The 21,138-nt window shown below is 31.5% G+C and overlaps 1 protein-coding gene across 3 annotated transcripts in view; it reads right to left on the bottom strand.

Annotated features, from left to right (window-relative positions):
- LOC100575429 overlaps window positions 1-21,138 on the bottom strand; it is a 134,763-nt gene that overhangs the window by 12,313 nt on the left and 101,312 nt on the right. For all 3 annotated transcript variants that reach the window (XM_003243801.3, XM_008183838.3, XM_029490725.1), the window contains one exon: window positions 17,549-17,642. In XM_003243801.3, coding sequence (XP_003243849.1) covers window positions 17,549-17,642 — 94 coding nt within the window. The remainder of the gene's footprint in view (window positions 1-17,548; window positions 17,643-21,138) is intronic.

The following is a 21,138-nucleotide window of genomic DNA, read 5'->3' as shown; positions in this document are numbered from 1 at the left end:
ACACGCGGGGACGATGTAAAAACATTATTTTTTTAGAAAAAACATTGGCCACGGGACTGCGACAAGCTTTGGCACCGCTATAATGGGTTAAGGTTGCGGAGCCGACGAAATGCACACCAAAAACTGAGAGCGGAAAACAAAATCAAAAAAATCGAACCAACCGCGTTTTTTAAATATTTTTTTTTTATTTTGGTTTCAACTTGAACTGCGACGTGATGGAGGTTATAATAACCTACGTACCTCTATATATATGCATAATATATATTATATGCGTTGTACCTACACAGGTACCGTGAACGAGAAGGAGGACGAGGAAGTGTTCGCGTCGATGACGAGGTCATATTATTATATACATAATCGGCTGGACACCGTTGATGACTGGTGCAGCCTGCGCGTAAGACCTCGGTTGGGATTTTTTTCTGGTCGCTACGATTTCTACAACATGGTCAGAAATTTTCAATCGGTTTTCCCAAACGTTTACGGTGAAATCGGCCGACGTCGAGTCAACCGACTTTCGAGTCTTGTCGAATTACGATATATCATAATATGTCAAACGCGCGCAGCGCAATATTTTTAGCGGTCAACGCAGTTTCCCAACGCAGCCGTTGTACAATGTAATATTTCAAACCGTCCAAATATTATAATACAAATATATATATATATATATATGCTGCAGCAGCATGTATATATGTATAAAATTACTATAATTTTATTGTTGTCGTTTCCCACTGCGGTTCGGGGACAATGCACATTATTTTCTGGTTTGTAAAAGTCACCCGATAAGATCTACCCGTTTGGAAATATCATAAATTAAAATTGAATTTTCCCGGGGAAATTAATTTGGTACAAATTGTGAAATTGGTGGAACGAATTGGTACGATTAATAGTAAATATAAATGCGTGAAAGTTCGATTGGTGTGAATCCGCGAATGCTATGACATCGTTTCAAAAAGATAAAAAAAAATTTCTCTGAGAAAATAATGTATGGTACGAATTCTAAGATTGGTGTTACGAAATGGGACGATAAATGCAAAACATTTTTTTTTGGGAATTATCAACATTGTAGTGCCAGAGGAAACCAGCTAACTCGTGAGCTATGCATGTAAATACATGTTACGATCAAACCGATGGGACAATATTAAGTATATTATAACGTATATGTCGTATATGACCCGAAAACAATTGTTTTTTTCTAAATTATTTATTGTCTCGCTAAATGTTTTGCGAGCACAATTATTTTGTCATCGTCTATATAATATAAAATGGGCTGACCCAATTCCGTCGTAGCCTCGTCGCCCTGTTCATCAAACTGCAGTTTATTATTAGGCCTAGAATTCAACTGCACGACTTGCACAGTGACGACATACATAACAATATAATATATATATATTACACGCTCGTTATATGCTATTTACGCGCCGCCGCCCGTATCGACACACCACACACGACCATTATATTAGTGTATTGTATTAAAAACTATACACATGCACATCGGAGATAGTAATTTTTCACATTTACGCACGTCAAACGACCAAACTCTGTTGCAAAAATAACAACGTACATAATATACATTTCATTATTATTATTATTGTTAACGCTATGACAACGGTTAATTAAAAAATCCCATCACAATGTGCGACGCGAGGCGTAATAATAGATTCCGAGGTTGAGGTACATTATAATATAATATAACATTATATTGATGTGTTATACTCGATAAATAAAAAACGAGTCAATAATGACGTGTTGATAAAAAAATATTATATCACGTTAATTGTTTAGTCTCGGCAAGCCCCAACAATGTATAAACAGTAAACACAAGCGGAGAATTTTCTTTCGGAAATCTAGGAAATCGGCATTTATTAGAACTGACAGTTTTCCGCGAATTTGACGTCCGCTTCATCGGTTTTATAGCGTAAATAGTACCTACGTAAATAATTATAATAATATGTTTTGCGTAGGTACACTGGTTAAACGGAAATCGTATCGGACTTGCCAAAATATTGTGTCGGATTACGTATATTATGCGGGAGATAAACAACCAATAATAACACTATTATTATTATCACAAAAAATAAAATATAATAATATATGTACTAACTGCAGCAGCTATTAATTGAGCACTATTACCTAATATTATAATTCCTACTCGATAATATTATTGTAAGAAAAACATCTTATAGTAGGTGCTATTTACAGTGTACTTGCCGCCGACTTAAAAAGGGCCATGAGACCGCGACGACTGCGATGCGCAACTAAATTTATAAAGGCCACACGATTAAACAATGATTTAGTTATCGAGTATGTGCATTGACCACGGTTATCTAACTAGATAATAAAATTGACCATACGCGAAACCGGCGCCGGCGTCCATGCAGGTGAGCCGACGCGTACCTACAGAGTGCTTATACATTTATATTTCATAGGCATGCAAAAAAAAATTATCTCCAAAAATAGTTCCTCCCCTTCCCACGAGAAAACGAAAATGCTGCTATAAAATCATAAGTATCAAATTGGTTGGTAACTTTTTTTTGTATATCGACTAGAAAGTGTTAAATTTGACGTTTTATCTGCACATCATATTATTATTATTATGGGTTTTGAACTCGTCTATAACTTCTTCCAATAATATCGCTATAATTCCTATAGGGGGAGCTTGTTTAAAACGAGACTTTAGAATATGTATCGATATCGAGTTCGTCTCGGGGCGAAAAAGTCCATTCGGGTAGATGAGATTGTCCCCCTCGTTTTGGATGCACACGCAGTATGCAGTGACATCGTACCCCACGAGCGCCCATAATATTGTATTGTATTATTCGAACGCTAATTTAGGTACGACATAAAATTGTCAGATTTTTCTTGACACGCGCGAAAATTTGTACATAGACCATTTACCTACAATATAAATTACAATAATATCCGCAATCCGTGACAACGAGTACGGTTTTTTTATTAAACATTTTTTCGACCTACTATAATATCATAACGACATACGCCTATTAGTCGACACGACACCGATGTGTGTGTACGGTGTACCTATAAATATGTACCGCAGTTGCAGTCACCTATACCTCATATTGTTATTGTTATTATCATATCAACCGCGTATACCATGCACTATATACAAAATAATGTATAGGTACTCACAATACGATATATTATACCGACCGCGATGCTATTTTTTTTTTACGGTTTTGTTTACGCCACCGAGTGCAATATTATTAATATACACTCACACGATTATCGTGTCGGAAACAACACATTATTGTGTTCTGTGTGTTATGATATTGTTGTTGTTGTTGTTTTTCGTCGTCGTCGTCGTCGTACGTATATATAATACTATACGTCTATACAATAAATACGATAAGCACCACCGACAAACCTAAATTAGGTTGGCCGAGCTCGAACGTATAATATAATATGTATAACACATATAATATAACAAGAGCATATACGTCAACGACTGCATCGCGAGATAGTACTTCCCAGAAACACCGTCTCGGTGTGGAGGGAAGAAGTGCCCGAGAATCGGCCGGGGTTTCGACCGCCTGGGGACTTTCAGGGGTGGGCGTGTGTGGTCGTGCGAGGGGACCGCGGGAACGCATCCAAAACGGAGACTGTGGCGCAAGTCCAACTTTTCGGGTCACCGTTGACGTCAGAGGGGCTTTTATTTCCGAAGGTCCGCCACGATTATTTTTATTATTAGGTTGGTTATTATTTTACGAAACGCTCGCCGACAACTACTATTTATTATAATATTATTATGTGCGACGACGACGACGACGGTTTGTCTGCAGCTGCGTGCCCGCGTGTGAGCCTGTCGTGGGTGACCACCCCGAAAATATCGCCTCGGCGTCACCGATATTTTCGTACTCGTACGTATATACTATATAGTACGACGATGGTAATAATTATTGTCACGAGTTCGCGGCCAACGCCAGCGGCTGTCGCGTGACAAATAATATATTGTATAAAACTTAATATAAATTATATATATACAATTGGGTTTCGTGTTTTTTGTCCGACTCCTTTGTCCGCTGAGGCGATTTCAAGCGAGTTTTATCGGTTACCCAAATCGTACATTATGTACGTGCTCTTATATATTATTATATATGTTGCACTGCACGTGCTGCATGTGGGGTGCTTAACCTATGAGTTGGGTTGCTAGTTGCTACTTAGCGGTGGGGGGGAGAGGGTTGGATACGGATAACTTTTGATCTTTTAAAAATATTAACATTTTGAATTTTCCCGGTCAATGACTCAAGAGTCTATCATACTGCTACAAGAAGTCAACCGTTGCAAATATGTACCTACATTTTCGTTTCCCAGTTCCCACAAATACGTATAGGTAGGTATACTATTTGATTCTAAATTCAAACACAGCATCCATTACAAAATACCAGGGGTCACTAAATGGGGAGTCTCGTGGACGATATTTGTCTGGCCCGCAGACAAGAGATTACTTTCAAAATTTTTTTTTTCGTGGTGAACTTAACAATTTTAATTTAATTTTTTGATTTATAAACATGTTGCAGCGCCATTCCTTATAACCATCGCGCTGGTTTTCGAGTATACGTATCATATTGAAATGAGAAAAAATTTCGATCGTAATAATAATATTATACGATTTACAAAACGTGTATTTTAAATATACCTGTTGTGCAATAATTATTATACTAAACTACAATAATTTGAATGTTGCGTAGCAAAATTCTTCTGCAGCATTATTATACTGCAGCAGCGTTTATGCGGATAAAGCTGAATTGTGATTTTGTGTGAATAAGACATGTCTGTTGGCGATGTAAAAACACATTGACCGTGTTGGAAGCTGGTGTATGGAATATATTTTATGTATAGTGCGAATATTTAAAAAAAAAACAATGAAAACTAATCATTATCCCGCGAAAATTTGTCTTATATAAATATCAGGATGATAATATGTGTATATATTATGCTGTACCTATATTTTTAAAATTTTTTATGACGTTTTATTTTTGACTTCGAGACAGCAGAATATTATCATGCAAATTTCGGTGTATAAAAAACGATTTTCAACTAATTTGAACTAATTTTATTTAGCATTTACGTGATTACCTTCATTACATATCTTGACAAATTTTTAGTAGAAAAAAAATGAAAAATCGTATTGTTTCATGAGTACTTTGTAGTACTCTAGTCTCTGCAGAGTAGGATACTTGAAATTACAAAAATTAAGATCGCGAGAGTATAATAATATATAATTGTGTTTTAGCCATATATATAATATGAGAATAATGAGAAAAGAAATATGCGAGCGCATTTTAAGTGTACTAGTGCGTGATTGTTATACCTAATAATATTATAATTTGTAGTGTTGTTCCAACCGTAAGTATGTATTATATTCTGTCTCAAACCGAACGCATATTTATTTTTAAACATCGGATAAAATGTATGCAATTTTGCTTGTCGTCTGACGCGAGAACGATTGTAAACTGAAATCGTTGTTGATTCTTTTATTTTAAGATAGGTGGGTACCTATATTTGGTCTAGTTCCGTATTAGGTAAAGAGCGAACGATTGATAGTATATTATTATGAACTATGATAATATCTCGAGATGTTCGATGAAGGTATATACGTGCCATATACAGCCGACAGTGAATCTTTATATATATGATAAAAAATAATATTCAATAACAAAAAATTACTCCGATAAACTAAACCTACAAATTATATACAAAGTAAAATAATCTATTGGCGGTGATAAATAGTTCAAAAATATAATAACAATTATTATTTATTATACATCTTAATTTATTTAACCTTGTCTTAATACATTATCAATATCTTTTAGAAAGTCGCAGATATCATTATTAGACTTTATACCGTCATAATATTATATCATACGATCATTAGTTAATATTTTTAATTTTCATCTTAAAAATATATTCATTGAAATGTTGTATTTGTATTTGATTTTTAAAGTTGTTTTAATAATATTATACATTCGATATATTTTCTCTTGGCTTCATATATCATTGGATTTCACAGATATATTTTACCCAAGACTTTTTGTTCGATTACCGTATAGAGAGTACCGGTACATAATACCAATAGAATCATGCATTTTTATTAAGAGTTAAGACTAAGACTTTTTGATTACTTCCGTCTTCCGTAAGTATAGGTATAACCAGAACATCAGATTTTTTTTTGCCGTGTATATACGATAACAAGAACTCCACACAAAGACGTCATGTCTATATGTCTATAAGCGTTAAATAATTTTCTTGTATAGTTTTTTATTATTGGCAAGAACAGGTAGACACATTCACTATAATATATACGTTGGCCTCGAGTTACGAGGAAAAAATTGCACTGCAGTACAACAGACGGGTAATTTGTCAAAAAGTAAAAATTATGAAATCTTAATTTCTGTAATGTAATATTAACATATATTGTAATGATATGCGTAAATACTTCTTGTAAAACAAAGAGCTCAATGGTATCACCTTTAATATCCCAAATTTCAATACTAGGCAAAAGCTGTTTAATCTCCACAATAAAATCGAAATGCATCACCAATGCTGGAAATCCCAACATATTATATACAAAACCAAATAAAATACGATTTAAATAAATAAGACGTCACACAATGGACACATTTACAGAAAATTCCGAGGAAACTTGAAGTAGAATAACCATCTTACGTATTGACCATCTCACACAATGCAGCTTCCTCGTTGATAAAAAAAAATCTATATAATGTGCCTTTCATGCGCAGTTATGCACTTTATAGTAAAACGAATTGAATGTCGTAGTTATGAAAACCTTAAGATAAAATGCAGCCTACCATACCGAATATCTTCAGCTCTAAATTCTCAACCCGATTCAATAAAAAAACACTACCTAGGTACCCAAATTTATAAGTAAATCAACAAATTTAAATATTGTGTAACTTTTATTTATTTATTATTACTTTTTTCTATCCACCCCTACCATTATTATTAAGTTACTTATTTCATTATTATAAACACAACTGTAAAACCCCTTGAATCTCAATAGCATTTCAGAATTTTATGGATCAAATTACTTTATATTATTATCTATTCGATTAAAAACTTATAAAGTATAATTTATTTTAATTGGTTTTTTAGTAATTATAAATAAAATACATGCAGGTGCTATAAAAAAGTGGAAGAATATATAATATTCTTAAATTTAAAATGAACAGTAAGTTCTAAGTTTAAATTTTTAAATATGATATTTTATTTACAATTGACTCAAAAATAAAACCAAACAATTAAATAATGTTTGAACTTAATGGCATTTTACCAGACGAGACGTTTACACAGACTTGGCATGTAACTCTAAAGTTAAAATATATAATTATAATTATTATATACACTATACTATAATTTTGTTGTCTACTCATAATGTTTTCTCTAAAGTTTGTTTTTATTTTAATTTTAATAACCCGGTTCGTGTGTAGTATCCAATGACGGTTTTGTTTGTTTTTTGTTTTTTAATTGATTATAATTGATACCACTTGTAAATGATGACTATATAGCACAACGTAATACGCGGGTATTACTCATATAACTGAACTAGATTTAAAATCATATATATATATTTTTTTTTAAATACAAATTAATAAATTATCGAGAAAAAGTCGTAAAATATAGTTTGTAAAATAATAAATGTGAATGTACTTAGTACTCGGATATACCCAGCTAGTTATAACTGGGTGAGAAACGTTGTGAAGGCGTGTAAGTGAGTCACGTGAAGAAGTTGCGCAAAAGTCACGTGAAAGAGTCACATTATAATTGCTTTATAGATTGGTTCTCATTTTGTTGGATTTCATTTACACAAAGGAGTACCTGCGATGCATAACCTAACACGGAGCTATATATTATAGCTCACGGAGCTTATATTATTATATTTGGGAATAATATAATGAGGACAATAATACATTCTTTACAATATGATAACCTGAATTTAAGAAGATGAGTATGAAAAATTGATAAGATGGTTTGAACAAAAGACGATTGTGTGTATAACGTGTGAACTTTCTTAATTAATTACCACCTAATGACTGTAGAGCGCAGAGGCTACAAGTTCAACGATGGTTGTTTAGGTGAGCAATTGAGTTGCTTTCACTGTGCACGGGCGTCTTAAAAGTGAAATCTTTCCGCAGTAATATATAATATTGAAACTCACGCAAGTCCAACGTTTGTCAGAAAATGATTAAGAAAAAAATAATAAAAAATAATATTAGTCATATTATATTTCACGAATTAATAATAGACCATTCAAGTTTCAACATGCATAATAATTAATTAAAAACTTAGAGGTTGCCAGTTGAATACCTACATTTTCAATATTATTCTAGGTAATAGGTACCTATACATATGCATATATAGCAGGAAACGCGAATGTTGAAATAACGGCTTATCCAGAATCGCGAGTGACGATGATTGTATTATTAAAAAAATTAGAGGTCATCTACTTTGGAGGTTTATGAGAAACTTCGGAGAAATGAAATATTTATTCAAAACTATATTGTACGTATTGTAGATATGTACTATGTACGCAAGTTCTTAATACTATGTAAAAATATTATGATCAATAAATATTAATATCATCTCTGAAAATATTCCAATAAAACAAAAGTGTGTTATAAACAAGAATGAAGTAAATACGTTCACTATAATAGTGATAACTGATTATAATATGTTATAATAAAAACAATCGACTAATCCCTTTAGTATAAAAGTTTGATGAAAAAAAAATTTAGTTTATAATTTGTACATTAACCCAACTACGTCATACATTTAAGATTTATTTGTTAAATGTTTTGTACTGGCCACTAGGTTAATTTATTACTATACCTTAAGCATAATAAAAAAGGTGAAGGCGGTTTTACCAATTTGTTTAATGAATGATACGTATAATATTATAATATGATATATTGATTTAATTGTCGGCACCGCCATAGTATTTATTTGTTTTACCTATTACCTACGCAATAAGTTAGGTTGCTTTAAGGAATGCAAAAATTAAAAGTAATTTCTTAATCGATATCACTTAATTATTGTAAAAATACCTGATTAAATGTTCCATGATTGATAGCAGAAGTCGGTCAAAATGAACTACCATAGCAACATTTTTTCGGAGACACGTGAAGATTGTATATTGTTATTACTTATTATTTCCAAAAGAGAAACGACTGTCAAATAATATGTTCAAATGAGGGCCGTAAAAATTAAGCGATTATTTGAAATCCGGCGAACGGAAAAAAATTACTAACTAACGGCGGTCGATCTGATGTAAACTGAATCATAATAGGTACATTATCAACATCTAAATACACAATAATTTATACATGTGGTTGTAACAACGAAATTGTCAATAGTATAATATCCGAACTACAGCTATGGTGGTTATCTTTTATTGCAAAAACATTTGTAATCACCTGACGTTGATACATACATACACACATACACACATCGCGTCACTATAATAATATGTAATACTTTATTTAAATGAAATAATTAACGAGTAACGAGAACTAAATACGCGTTTGGTATAAGCATTTTTTTCGTATGTAATTATAACGCTCCGCTCTATTCTTTATTATATTATTTTATTGTTATATAATCCATCAAACATCATATCAATAAAGTCCATAGATATAATATAATATATACTTAGATGAGTATGAAAAATCGTTACGAATTATATTGTATTGTATTAAAGTCAATATAAATAACTATAATAATATTTATAATATTGACAATAGCATAACAATTTCTTACTCGAATACTTTGCGAATGTAGTCCAAAGACTACACCTAAACGTTGAATGAATACCCACGTTAGATGTATATGTTGTGTATAACGCACATAATATTATTGTATAATCGAAAAGTTCAAACATTCAAACTAGGTTTATACATTTTTGTTTGGTCATTCGTTCTAACTTTAAACTTGGTTATCCAATCGTATAACACGGTAATAGGTATGACATATAATATATTAATAATTATATAGTACCTACGCTGAAATATTGTTGCATACGTATCGAAATGTATTCAACTATTGTATTCGTTATAGAAAAATTAAAACCGCGTTTTAATGGATTTTAGTGACAGACATACTATGCACAGTGTACACAATTTGTATGGGAGATACCTACATGGCTATATTAATGATTAGAAATTATGTTTTGGAATTTTTAACTTTAGAATACATTTTTTTTTTTAGAATTCAAGATAAACAATGCGAGTGTCGGTTTGTATATACGTGATTAATCAGTGCCAACGAGATTGTGTTTTTTTCCTGCAGACTGTTCAAAGTGGACAACCGATATTTTTGCAATTTTTTTTTTGTGTTTTACAAAAGTTTTATTGTGAGTGCTTAATGTTTAAAAATAAATATTCTCATTTGAGTCGGCTAGGCGCTTTTATAATGGGTGCGACCACAGTCGGCACCGACAAAGATGGCCAAACCGTGTGGCAAATGAATAACAAACACTTAACGCATTAAAAAAAAACCATAACTAAAAGACTTTTTTGGCGTAAACACTGGTTTAGGGTTTAAATTGGAGCCGAACAGTCGACGAGGAAATAAAACGCTCGATGACGCAATATTTTTATTTCGATTCGTGTGCGCGAAACACGCGATTTGACGAACAGTTTGGCAAAACCTATCAACACGGGGGTTGTCGCAGCATTGAAGAGAAAACGATTTTGTTTATCAATTATTATAATATTATATATTATCTTTCGACGTGCGCACACCAAATAGCTGACTTATATTATAGTCGCTGTCTGCAAGATAGTTGTGTAAACGAACGTAGTTATATAATGACAATAAGTTTTTTTCTACTATTCCTATAAGTGCACGTCCACAGGTAGGTGGCATATAATATGTGTACGCCATTCTCTTCTATTCCCTGTACTTAGCGGCGCCATCGCTGTCTCTGGATATCGCGTTTGATTAAAAAGTTGCGTAACGCGGGCCAAGATTATTGTTTTTCTATGGTATTATATCTGGGGAAATGTCGTATTATAGCTATATAATACGCTGCACTGCTGACTGCTGTGTTCCGAGTAATTGCTGCTATACATACAACATACATTATAGCCTATATAGGTATATCATTATATAAGCTGGATCGTTGATTGTTCAAAATTCGGTGTCGATTTAAATATTTTTTTTAGACATTTAAAAACGAAAAAAAAGTCCACAAAAGAATAATTATTACTTGGTTGTGTGTTTTTCCTCAAAACGTATAAATAATAATATCTACGTCGTAGATTATGTACGACGTAGAATGAAATAATTTAATCGATTTTTACGGTATATTATTATATGTACCTACCAATCTACGTATGTATATATAGGGACTAAATATAATATTGCCGATATGCGTGTTGGGCCAGCTTATGTCGTGGAGGAAGTGCAGGGGAGGGGGTGAAATTACAATTTTATTTTATTTACTATTTTCATAGGTGAAAAGTGCGCATTCAAAAAAAATTGAAGGATTGCTAGAACACGTACCTATACAGGTAATCCCCTTCCCCACCCGCCCTTGACATTTGAGGTGGTGTGGGGAGGGAGCTGAATCATTGACATGCGTCGGAAACGATCGTGATGACCGTGTGCTCGTATTTACGGATAAAATTATTGTCGAGTTGTAACAAAATTTAATGTTATATTAAATTCTATACTACGCGCAATATGCACCGATCGGTCGGAGACGTCGTCGGTGCGGAGTATAATAATATTGAACGTAGGTATAGGTCCGTCACCATATGCAGTCCGAGGACAAAACGAGGGCACACGTGGAGGGATAGAAAAATAAATAAGACAATGTAACGAGTAACTCGTTACAAGAGCAGCGGGTGGTGGTGGAGTTAGTGTCGACGGGGTGTGTGGTGGGTCGTGGAGGGGTGGCGTATAGAGCGCACATAGCGTGTACATATAGCTTGGCGATGTGTAACACGTACGACAGTACAATAATAGTAATAATAATAATAATAATAGAAATAAATAGGAATAGTAATAATAATAATATATTAGCGCCGTTCACGCGGCGGCGGCCTGACGACGCCCGCCATGACCCGTTTGTTCTTCGGGCGCGCGTCCCTCCGAATGCAAATTAATTCGAGTCTGTCAACGTTCATTCCGTCGGCGCCAACGGTTCATCGCATCGTCCCGCTCGCACAGAGTAAAGTAATAATGATAATTATAATAATAATAATAATAATATTAAAAAGGCTGTGTGCTCTGCACGTGACATGAGGACCCTTAGAAATGCGGCGTGTCCTGCAGCCTCTCTTCGTTTCGAATTATTGCGCTCCAGACGCGCACTCACGTGCGCAAAAGGATATAGCTGGCTGCTAAATATTTGTCAATCATCTATAATACGATAATAATTACATGTGTCGTACGTAGTACATGAAAATATATTTACAATATAAGGTTACACGACTGGTGATGATGGGTTTCCTCCAAAACGTATGGTTTTTAACGCACATCGCAGCAGCGTATTTAATAATATAATACCGTAAGTACGGGTAATATGTATGCATATTATTATATTTAAGCGTTTGTGTTTTTTATTATTATTATTATTCGATTTCATCGACGTAATTCTACAGTTGCAGAGGATATCATTATAATATAAAAATTATGTAAATCTATATAATATTATTATTATCATTTCCATAATATATTATAGGTAGGTACCTATAATACCTCTATAGTCTATATTATATCCACTCAAGAATATCATACAGGTAATGTTATAACGATCTTATATATAGCAGTTCAGCGTACGTAATAAAAAGTTGACGTATTAAAATAAAAATAAAAACCAGTCGACATATAGGAATCAAAACAAACCGTACCACATTTTTTAGATTCTGAGTGCAGCGAGGAATGCGTATATTATTGGTTTTACGATGTGTTTTTTCTTCGGTTTTGTCTGTTATCATTTTTCTATAGTAGGTAATAGGTATTCCACCTACATAGGTCGGAGGCGGTTAAATTAATATATGCGGTGTGTTCGACCGCATATATTTTTAAGGAAATCTTACTGGCAAATCATGAAAACATTTTAAAATTACAACACGTTGGGCCATTTTTGATTGTTTGTTATGATTTAAAATATTACAATATGAGAATATTGACATGTTGACAAATTATGTATTTAAGTAGACATTGTCGTGACCTTCTTGCCTCCCCCCATTTAAACCAGACTAGGTTCACTACCGGTTAATTTTTTTTTTAAAGTCAACCGTGAGTGTCATTAATGGATGACTCCTCAAATCAAATCTCACCACGCAAATGTTATGTATTTCTTATTATTTTAGTCCATTAACGAGATTAATTAATATTTATAGCATGTATTCTAACCTTAACACATATGTTATACTAATTAAAGTGCCCCTTAGGTATAGATTATTATACCTACTGCAAATAAAAAAAATAAATTATAGATTTGCAGTTATTACAAAATAATGGCCATTTAGTGTATTTAGTATGTAATTATGTATATAAAACTTGAAAATTCAATTCAATATATTTTATACTGTAAATATAACTGTGTCACTGTGATAATAATAAAAAAAATATGTTTGATATAGGGATTCTAACTTTTAAGTCTGAATGACATTATGACAGTAAATCATTTCAATTATTTGATGACGTTATTTGTTGAGATTTATTTTAATGAAATTTGTAACATTAGATAGTATAGTAATAGGCTTGATATTTAAATAAAATGTCAGTTACTGGCATATTTATTGAAAGTTCAAAATCTTTATAATCGTGAATTTCTTAATATAACTATTTAATATATTTTATGAATAATAATATGTAATTTTGTTATATTTATATATGCAAATGGTATTAATGTAATGTAACCATTGGGCTACCAGCCTGTACTATTAATAGAATCAAATAAATAAAAATAATGTGCATATAAAAATTGTGACTTACAAAATTACATTAACAATAAATAACCCACACAATAACTTTTTCAAAGGTAAATAAAATTAAATGTTTTAATATTTTAAACTCTAAAAGAAAACGGTGTCAATTGTTTGGAGCTAAACTGACTCGACCATAGAATAATGTCTATAAGTATGCACATCGTATCGCGTGATCCAAACTCTCATTTCTGTAATCGAATTTTTGATTGACTCATACACGCAAACATACAATATTTACACCTAACTGTGTGTTTTGCATGTTTTAATTACGTATTATATATTATTATATACACAAAACTTTTTAAATAAAATAATAACATATTAGGACGTCATACTTAACGTTATTTTAGTTATACTATTAAAATAGGTATAAGTGTTTTGCGATCATTTTTGACATTGACGCGATATTCACTTTTGAATGTCACTTTATGGAAATTTGTCGACTAGACAAACGTACCTATATTATAATACGTCGACGCATTATACATTATATTTTTACTGGCTATATTTAAATCACGAAATTTTATTATAAATCACGATTTAATAATTAAATGCATAATAAATAGTGTTAATTGTACTCTTTAATTGTGAGAAGTTCCGGTACGCAGCTTTGATAATATTAAAATTAGAATTGTCTAATAATAGCATCTTATGGCTATGTGACCTATAGATATGGGTATAGTATAAAAAATATATCTATGAAGACTATTGCAATCGAGGAAGTACTAAGCATTACTCATTTCGGTAATCGAAGTAGGTAGGTAATACATTTTATGAGTATACTTATCATTATAATCAGTTTTCAGAGATATTTGTTAAGTTATTACTCGGTATAAACGTTATTTTGAAAGTGTTTTATTGATTTATTATTTTTATTTTATTTTATTTTTATTTTACCAAAAAAAATAATACACATAATATATATTCGTTCTATCTACCTACTTCAAAGCTATACACATTTATTAGATTATTTTCCTTAAAAAAACAGACCCTTTTTTTTGAATTTGAATGGTTAAAAGTTTTGGTCAAACACGGGTACCATGCCGAGCATCGATCCACCCGCAGTAAGTAATGACGTCATGGTTCACCTAGGCAACCCCCGTTTGCTTGAATCGGCTGTATGCACGTGCATGCTGACGTACTTTTTGAAACGTATTTTCGAGATAAAATACGTTTCCAAATTTTTTGTAATTCATGTTAAGCCATTGGACGGCAGTTAGAGATAGTTTACTGGTAAAAGTACAACAGTTGATTTACTTTAATTACAACAATAATACTTGTTAACTAACACTAGTAAATAATATTTAGGTTTTTATTCGAGATACTATATATATTATACATTTAGAAAGCGAATCATGAGCGGAAAATAAAATTATAATTTAATCATTACTACCTACGTTTAAATCAAAATTCAAAGAGAATATTTTGTATTTTTGAATTGTATTTTAACCATAAGCAGATCACCGAGAACTGGATAATATCAAATTCGCTGAGCTAAGAGAAATCGTTCATCAGTGGCTAGAAATCTATCCGGAATCTAACATGAATAAAATTTCTCCACAGCATGCGAATTAGACATTAATATTATATATTATATTTTAGTATATAATTGAAATGCATTTATCGAGCAGTAGCTAAACATAAATTACATAATATTTCAGTTCTTCGAAGCCGATGTTGCTGTTTAGTATTTTCCACATTGGCGCTGTATCTAACTAAATACGTCCTACATGCGTAGCGCAGCAACTAACTTTTTCCTATATAAACTTTGAATCGAATGAGTGATTAATGATATTATACGATGTAATGCTTTGATTTATAATTGGATATAAACTAGTTATAGTAATAGCATGCAACGTAAGGAAAACATTAACGTGGAGATTGAAATCAAATGTCCCTAGTTAGGTATAGGCCTATCTACAACAATAATATTATGATTTCACACTAAAAACTACCTATTAGGTACCTACGTACGTATTACACTGTAACAGCTATATCGATAAAGCGTATATTATGCTGCAGGTTTTGTTCGTATGGTCGTGTTTGCATATCGAAAAAAAATTATAAGTTTTCAAGGCGAATGAAATACTATAGCCAAAATGTCAATCACGGTGACATTTATAATGTAATGAAAAATATTGAATAAACGAACATTAGAGAGGTAGACCTCTAGAAAACAAAATATCGTGATCATTCATAAATAATATAGAATCAGATCAGAATTCATTTCCGAAATTACATTTCCAAGGCCTACGTGGCCTGACATTGATTAGAAAATAAGGTTTGTTGTCACCTGATCAGGGCCATATTGTATTAAGATGTCGACGGTTAATAGAAAAGCCTTTATTAGTCGAATAAACAATCAAATGTTTTCTAGTATACATTTTTATCATCAAGCAATTTATTTAAATGTTTGTGAAACGCATTTATTAAACAATAATTATAAAGAATTGATTAATTTTAATTCTGGGACAATCGTATGCAATAAAGTCTACGTTTGCATCATCTGCAAGAAAATTAATTATATAAGAACGCAGACAACAATATAATATATTTTTTGAAATTACCTATTTATAAAATATATTGACTACTTTACCTGTATAAATATATTATAATAAATAAACTTTAAATCGTCAATTGAGTACTGAAATCAATATGATTACTTTCTTAGTTTCTAATGCATATAATTTGTATAATTACGTGTCGGAAATGAAATCTATTTAATTTCTACAAGCCACCACAAACTACTTGTAAATTAATAGAAAAAAAGTTTTCTTTAGAAAATTCCGAGGAAAATTCGATTTGATGATAATATAAATGTTATTTTTTACCACGGTAAATTATAAGAATTCTCTGTAATGTGACTGGTCTGCCACGTGATACACGACTGACGCTCATCCATATCCGACAACGAGTACCTATATATATTTATTTTATAAGCGTATACGAATCGACTGATTTAAATTATTTATTTTGCCCGTTATAGGTGTTATTTATGTATATATTATATATTACATATATAAATTGGATGAGTTTTTAACGATTATGATGCGCCATCCGCGGATAACCCGGTCCGATCCTGGCATTGATGGTGTGTGCGGAAAATTATTGGTCCGACCCGATTTCTCCCGGACCTCGAGATTTGAAATATTAACGTTAATTTTGCATTCAAATCGAATATACATTTATTTATAAATATATATTATATTGTAGGCTATATTATAGTATATTATATTATAGTCAACGGATTCGTATGCACTCATTGAGGTGCGCATTGGGTTAAACGCACTCAATTTATATATATATTATTATCATCTATTGAACAAAGAACAAAGTTTGTGTGAGTGTGTGTGTTTATGTCTGTAAATGTGTGTGTGCGTGTACGCAGTGATTTCTTAAGGTTCAAGGATCTCCAGTACGGGTCTCGTCCGGCGCCGCAACCTGAATGTTTCCTCTAAGTACTATAATAATAAACCCTTGTTCTCTGTAAATATTCGCTACACATCGCCAGACCAAAGCACTTTTCGAAGAGACAAATAACACAATATATTGTAAATACTTTTTTAACCCACCTTATAGTAACTGCTAGGATTACTATTATCACAGCGACGAGCACCATGGCGATGAGGACACCGCACACCATGTATACTCCTTCGTTCGGAACATCTAAACAAGAAAAATATAACACAACAATTAGGTAAGTATTAAACTTATAAATACTATAAAATTAACAAGTTTTTTAGAGAAAAAAAACACTTGAGCTTAAAATAGTAATCGGAAAAAATCTGATTTTGTATTAATGAAAGAGCTACAAAAGTATAGGTTACGGTTCGATCAGTATAGTATACTTTAGTATAGTATAGTATAGTATGTAATGTATTACATTGTATTTTATCTATATAATATAGGACCTATATGCTCGTATTATATTAAAATACTCTTAAACGATGTGTATATACATAATATTTCTTAGTGTGAATTATAATGTATAATATTTTATCAGAAACCCAATTTATTAAATGCTAATTTTATTATTTTACAATAATTCTAACTTACGATATTATAATAATTGCAATTCATTGAAAATATTATAATATTTTAATTTTATAAAAACATTGTTAACTGCTTCGGTAGATGTTTAGTCAACAGTTGTATTATTTGACAACGTGTATACTTGTAGATATAGTGGTTAGCCTCGGGAAAAAAGTATTTACGTTTGTGAAATATTTATATTATATACGTTTCTTGGGGCTAAAATAAGTTCTTTATGCATTTTTTCCTTCGTTAGTATATAATGGCGCAGACGGGATCATCGACTCTTCTCCGCAGGTCACTAACTTCCTCTCTTCTGTCTCCCTCCTCTCACTCGCTTTGTCCACATGTACGGCCAGACGCTCATTATTCAGGGCTTCTCATCCCTACGTTTTTATTCAAAATCACATTTTTACATCCACATTATATATTCGGTTTTTTTAAGGTTATAATACTCGTATATAATGCCCCTGGAATTATTATTCAAATAATCAAATTAAATAAACACAAAAGGTGTCTCAAATTATACATTTATAAATATTATAGTTGGTTCACTACTAAATGTATCAATTGTTAGGAACCTTGATTTGTGTTTTTTCATTGCTTGCCTCATCGGTGGTTTTGTGTTTTGTATAAGAAAAAAAATAAAAATAATACCATGTTCAGCATTTTATTAAACCCACGTGACGCTCTATACGTGCCTGTTATACGCCTTCTGTGTTTCTTTCACATACAACTAGGTATAATGCATTTTACTAAAGAAAATATATTATACTTGGCTAACAATCTTATCGATGGTATTGGGCCGGAGGGTTCGAAATTTAAAACATTTCAGTATCGTTTTTACTGCAGTGTCTGTGCTGCAGTTGTGTATACTGAATGCACGTTTTCATATTATCAATTGTATTTAATGATTAGATAAATTTTTTTATATCTATTATTATTCAACGATATTTCAGTGACATTAATTATTTTGAGGTTACGAGTTCGAGGATCACCACCTACTGATCGTGATTAGGTAGAGGAGTCCGTAACTGGTAATAATATAACAGTTATCTATCTACTGGTAGGTCGTATAATATACGTATAACGTATAATGTGTGTTATATAGGTACTTTGGTTTCATTTTAGACAATCTATAGTCATGATACGCATAATATGTTATTAAAACTGATATTTCATGTTAATGTATATAATGATATTTAATGGTATATTTTAATTTTACTTATACATAATATTATAATTTATACCAGACGGCTCACACAGGAAGTATAAATGTTTAGTAAGTACCTACACTTATCTATACTATATAGTGACTATGATGTAATAACAAACGTTTGTGGAATGGAAAAAAAACGTTTCTCACTATTTTGAATGTTCTATTATTCAGAGGTGCAGTCCAAAAGTCATAATAAGATATTTTATTGTATTTTTAAGAACAATATTATGCTTATCTGCATTTTCTGCATGGGCGTGATGCAATTACCTATATGGGGTAGAGTTCGCGAGAGGATATTTTTTCTCTTATAGATATACCTACTCAAAATATTTTGAGATTTACATATTTTGAATTATATTGTACATTTGTATAAGAAAAACGATTATATTATATTAATTATGATTTTACATTTTTACGAGTCCTAATCAATTTAAGTGTGAAAACTAACTACGTACCTAATAACTGTAATTATAATAATTTAGCTATTTAGATATTCATTGAAAAAAAAAAATATATATACATTAAATTCAATAGTATTTCGATACGTATAGGTATACTATTTCACTTAAGTTTACTTAGGTAGGTACCTATACTGTATTAGAAGTAAATAATGATATATGCATACTTGTATACATATTTATACATATATTATGTACACGAATTAGGTTTAGATGAAAACGGTGTGAATTATATCGATGTCATTTTGTTAACAAATGTAGATATTAGGTAATGCACGTTTCGATGCGTACCGTCCACATCAAAGAAATTCTTTCAATTCTGAATATCAAATATACTGGATCGATTGGCAACCTGTTCAGTGTTAATATCTTATATTATTGACGTTTTATCACTTTTATCACGTGTTAATTATTGAAATTAATATCAAAGTATAAAGTAATGATTAGTAATGTGGTCGTTGCATTAGGTATAGGTAGGTACATGTTTTATGCAACCATGCAATAATTTGTAACATGCTCTATGCATATGTATCATTACAAATAGTAGGTAGGTTGGTCAGTTTAACTATTGATAATCAATGAGTTTAAATAAATTCATCCTAAAACTGCAATAAATCACAACATACGCAGTAAAATTATTTTTTAATAATAAGTAATTAAATACCTTTACGAAAACGAACAAACAATACATTGTAGTTAGGTAATAAAAAATAATTATTACATTTAATTTCAGCAAAATATTAAAGTTTTAAATATAAATATACGAGTAGGTAGGCACCTACCTACAATCCGTATAGAAAATTACGTACCTACAATTATAAGCATATGTTATAAACAATTTTTTTCATAAATTTACTGCGAGTGTAAAAGCTATCGTCCATTGACAGAATTCCAGTGACTAGTTTAAGTTCTGCTTGATTAACTCCTCATGAGGCATCTTCACCATTTCCTCTTTAAGTGACAAGGTGGATTTTCAGGGAGATTATTGTAAGTCAGGTTCGCAATCAGAAGATTAGAATATCCGCATACAGACGATTTATTAATCTTTTATAGTGCCGTTAGTGTAGATGGAGATTTGATAAAAATTTTGGCAGACTAGTATTTTATTGCAGAAGTATCCACGTTGGTTATTCTATTATGATTACCGTCCCCGAATAAGACGGGTTAATTTTTGCCATAGTGATAGTGTCATTATATCTATCATTATTCGCCAAAATATCTATCGTAAATTTAATGAAAATCACATTATTGTGTTATAGTATAATACTATAGTGTTTGTGTAATGTATCGTATTAAAAACTTGAAACAAATCATTAAAATAATTATTTACTAATAAAACTATAGAAAAAATGTGTTATTATACGCTTTGAGATCTTAACAATTTGTATAAAATAATCATTTTTTTTTTTTGGAGGGAGGGAGGGGAGTCAAGCCAATTATAATTTACAATTAC

This window comes from Acyrthosiphon pisum, chromosome A2 (assembly GCF_005508785.2).
Source record: "Acyrthosiphon pisum isolate AL4f chromosome A2, pea_aphid_22Mar2018_4r6ur, whole genome shotgun sequence".
In the NCBI taxonomy this organism is placed as follows: Eukaryota; Metazoa; Arthropoda; class Insecta; order Hemiptera; family Aphididae; genus Acyrthosiphon; species Acyrthosiphon pisum.
Note: the sequence above shows the minus strand (reverse complement) of the source record. Positions and strands in the feature narration are given on the sequence as shown.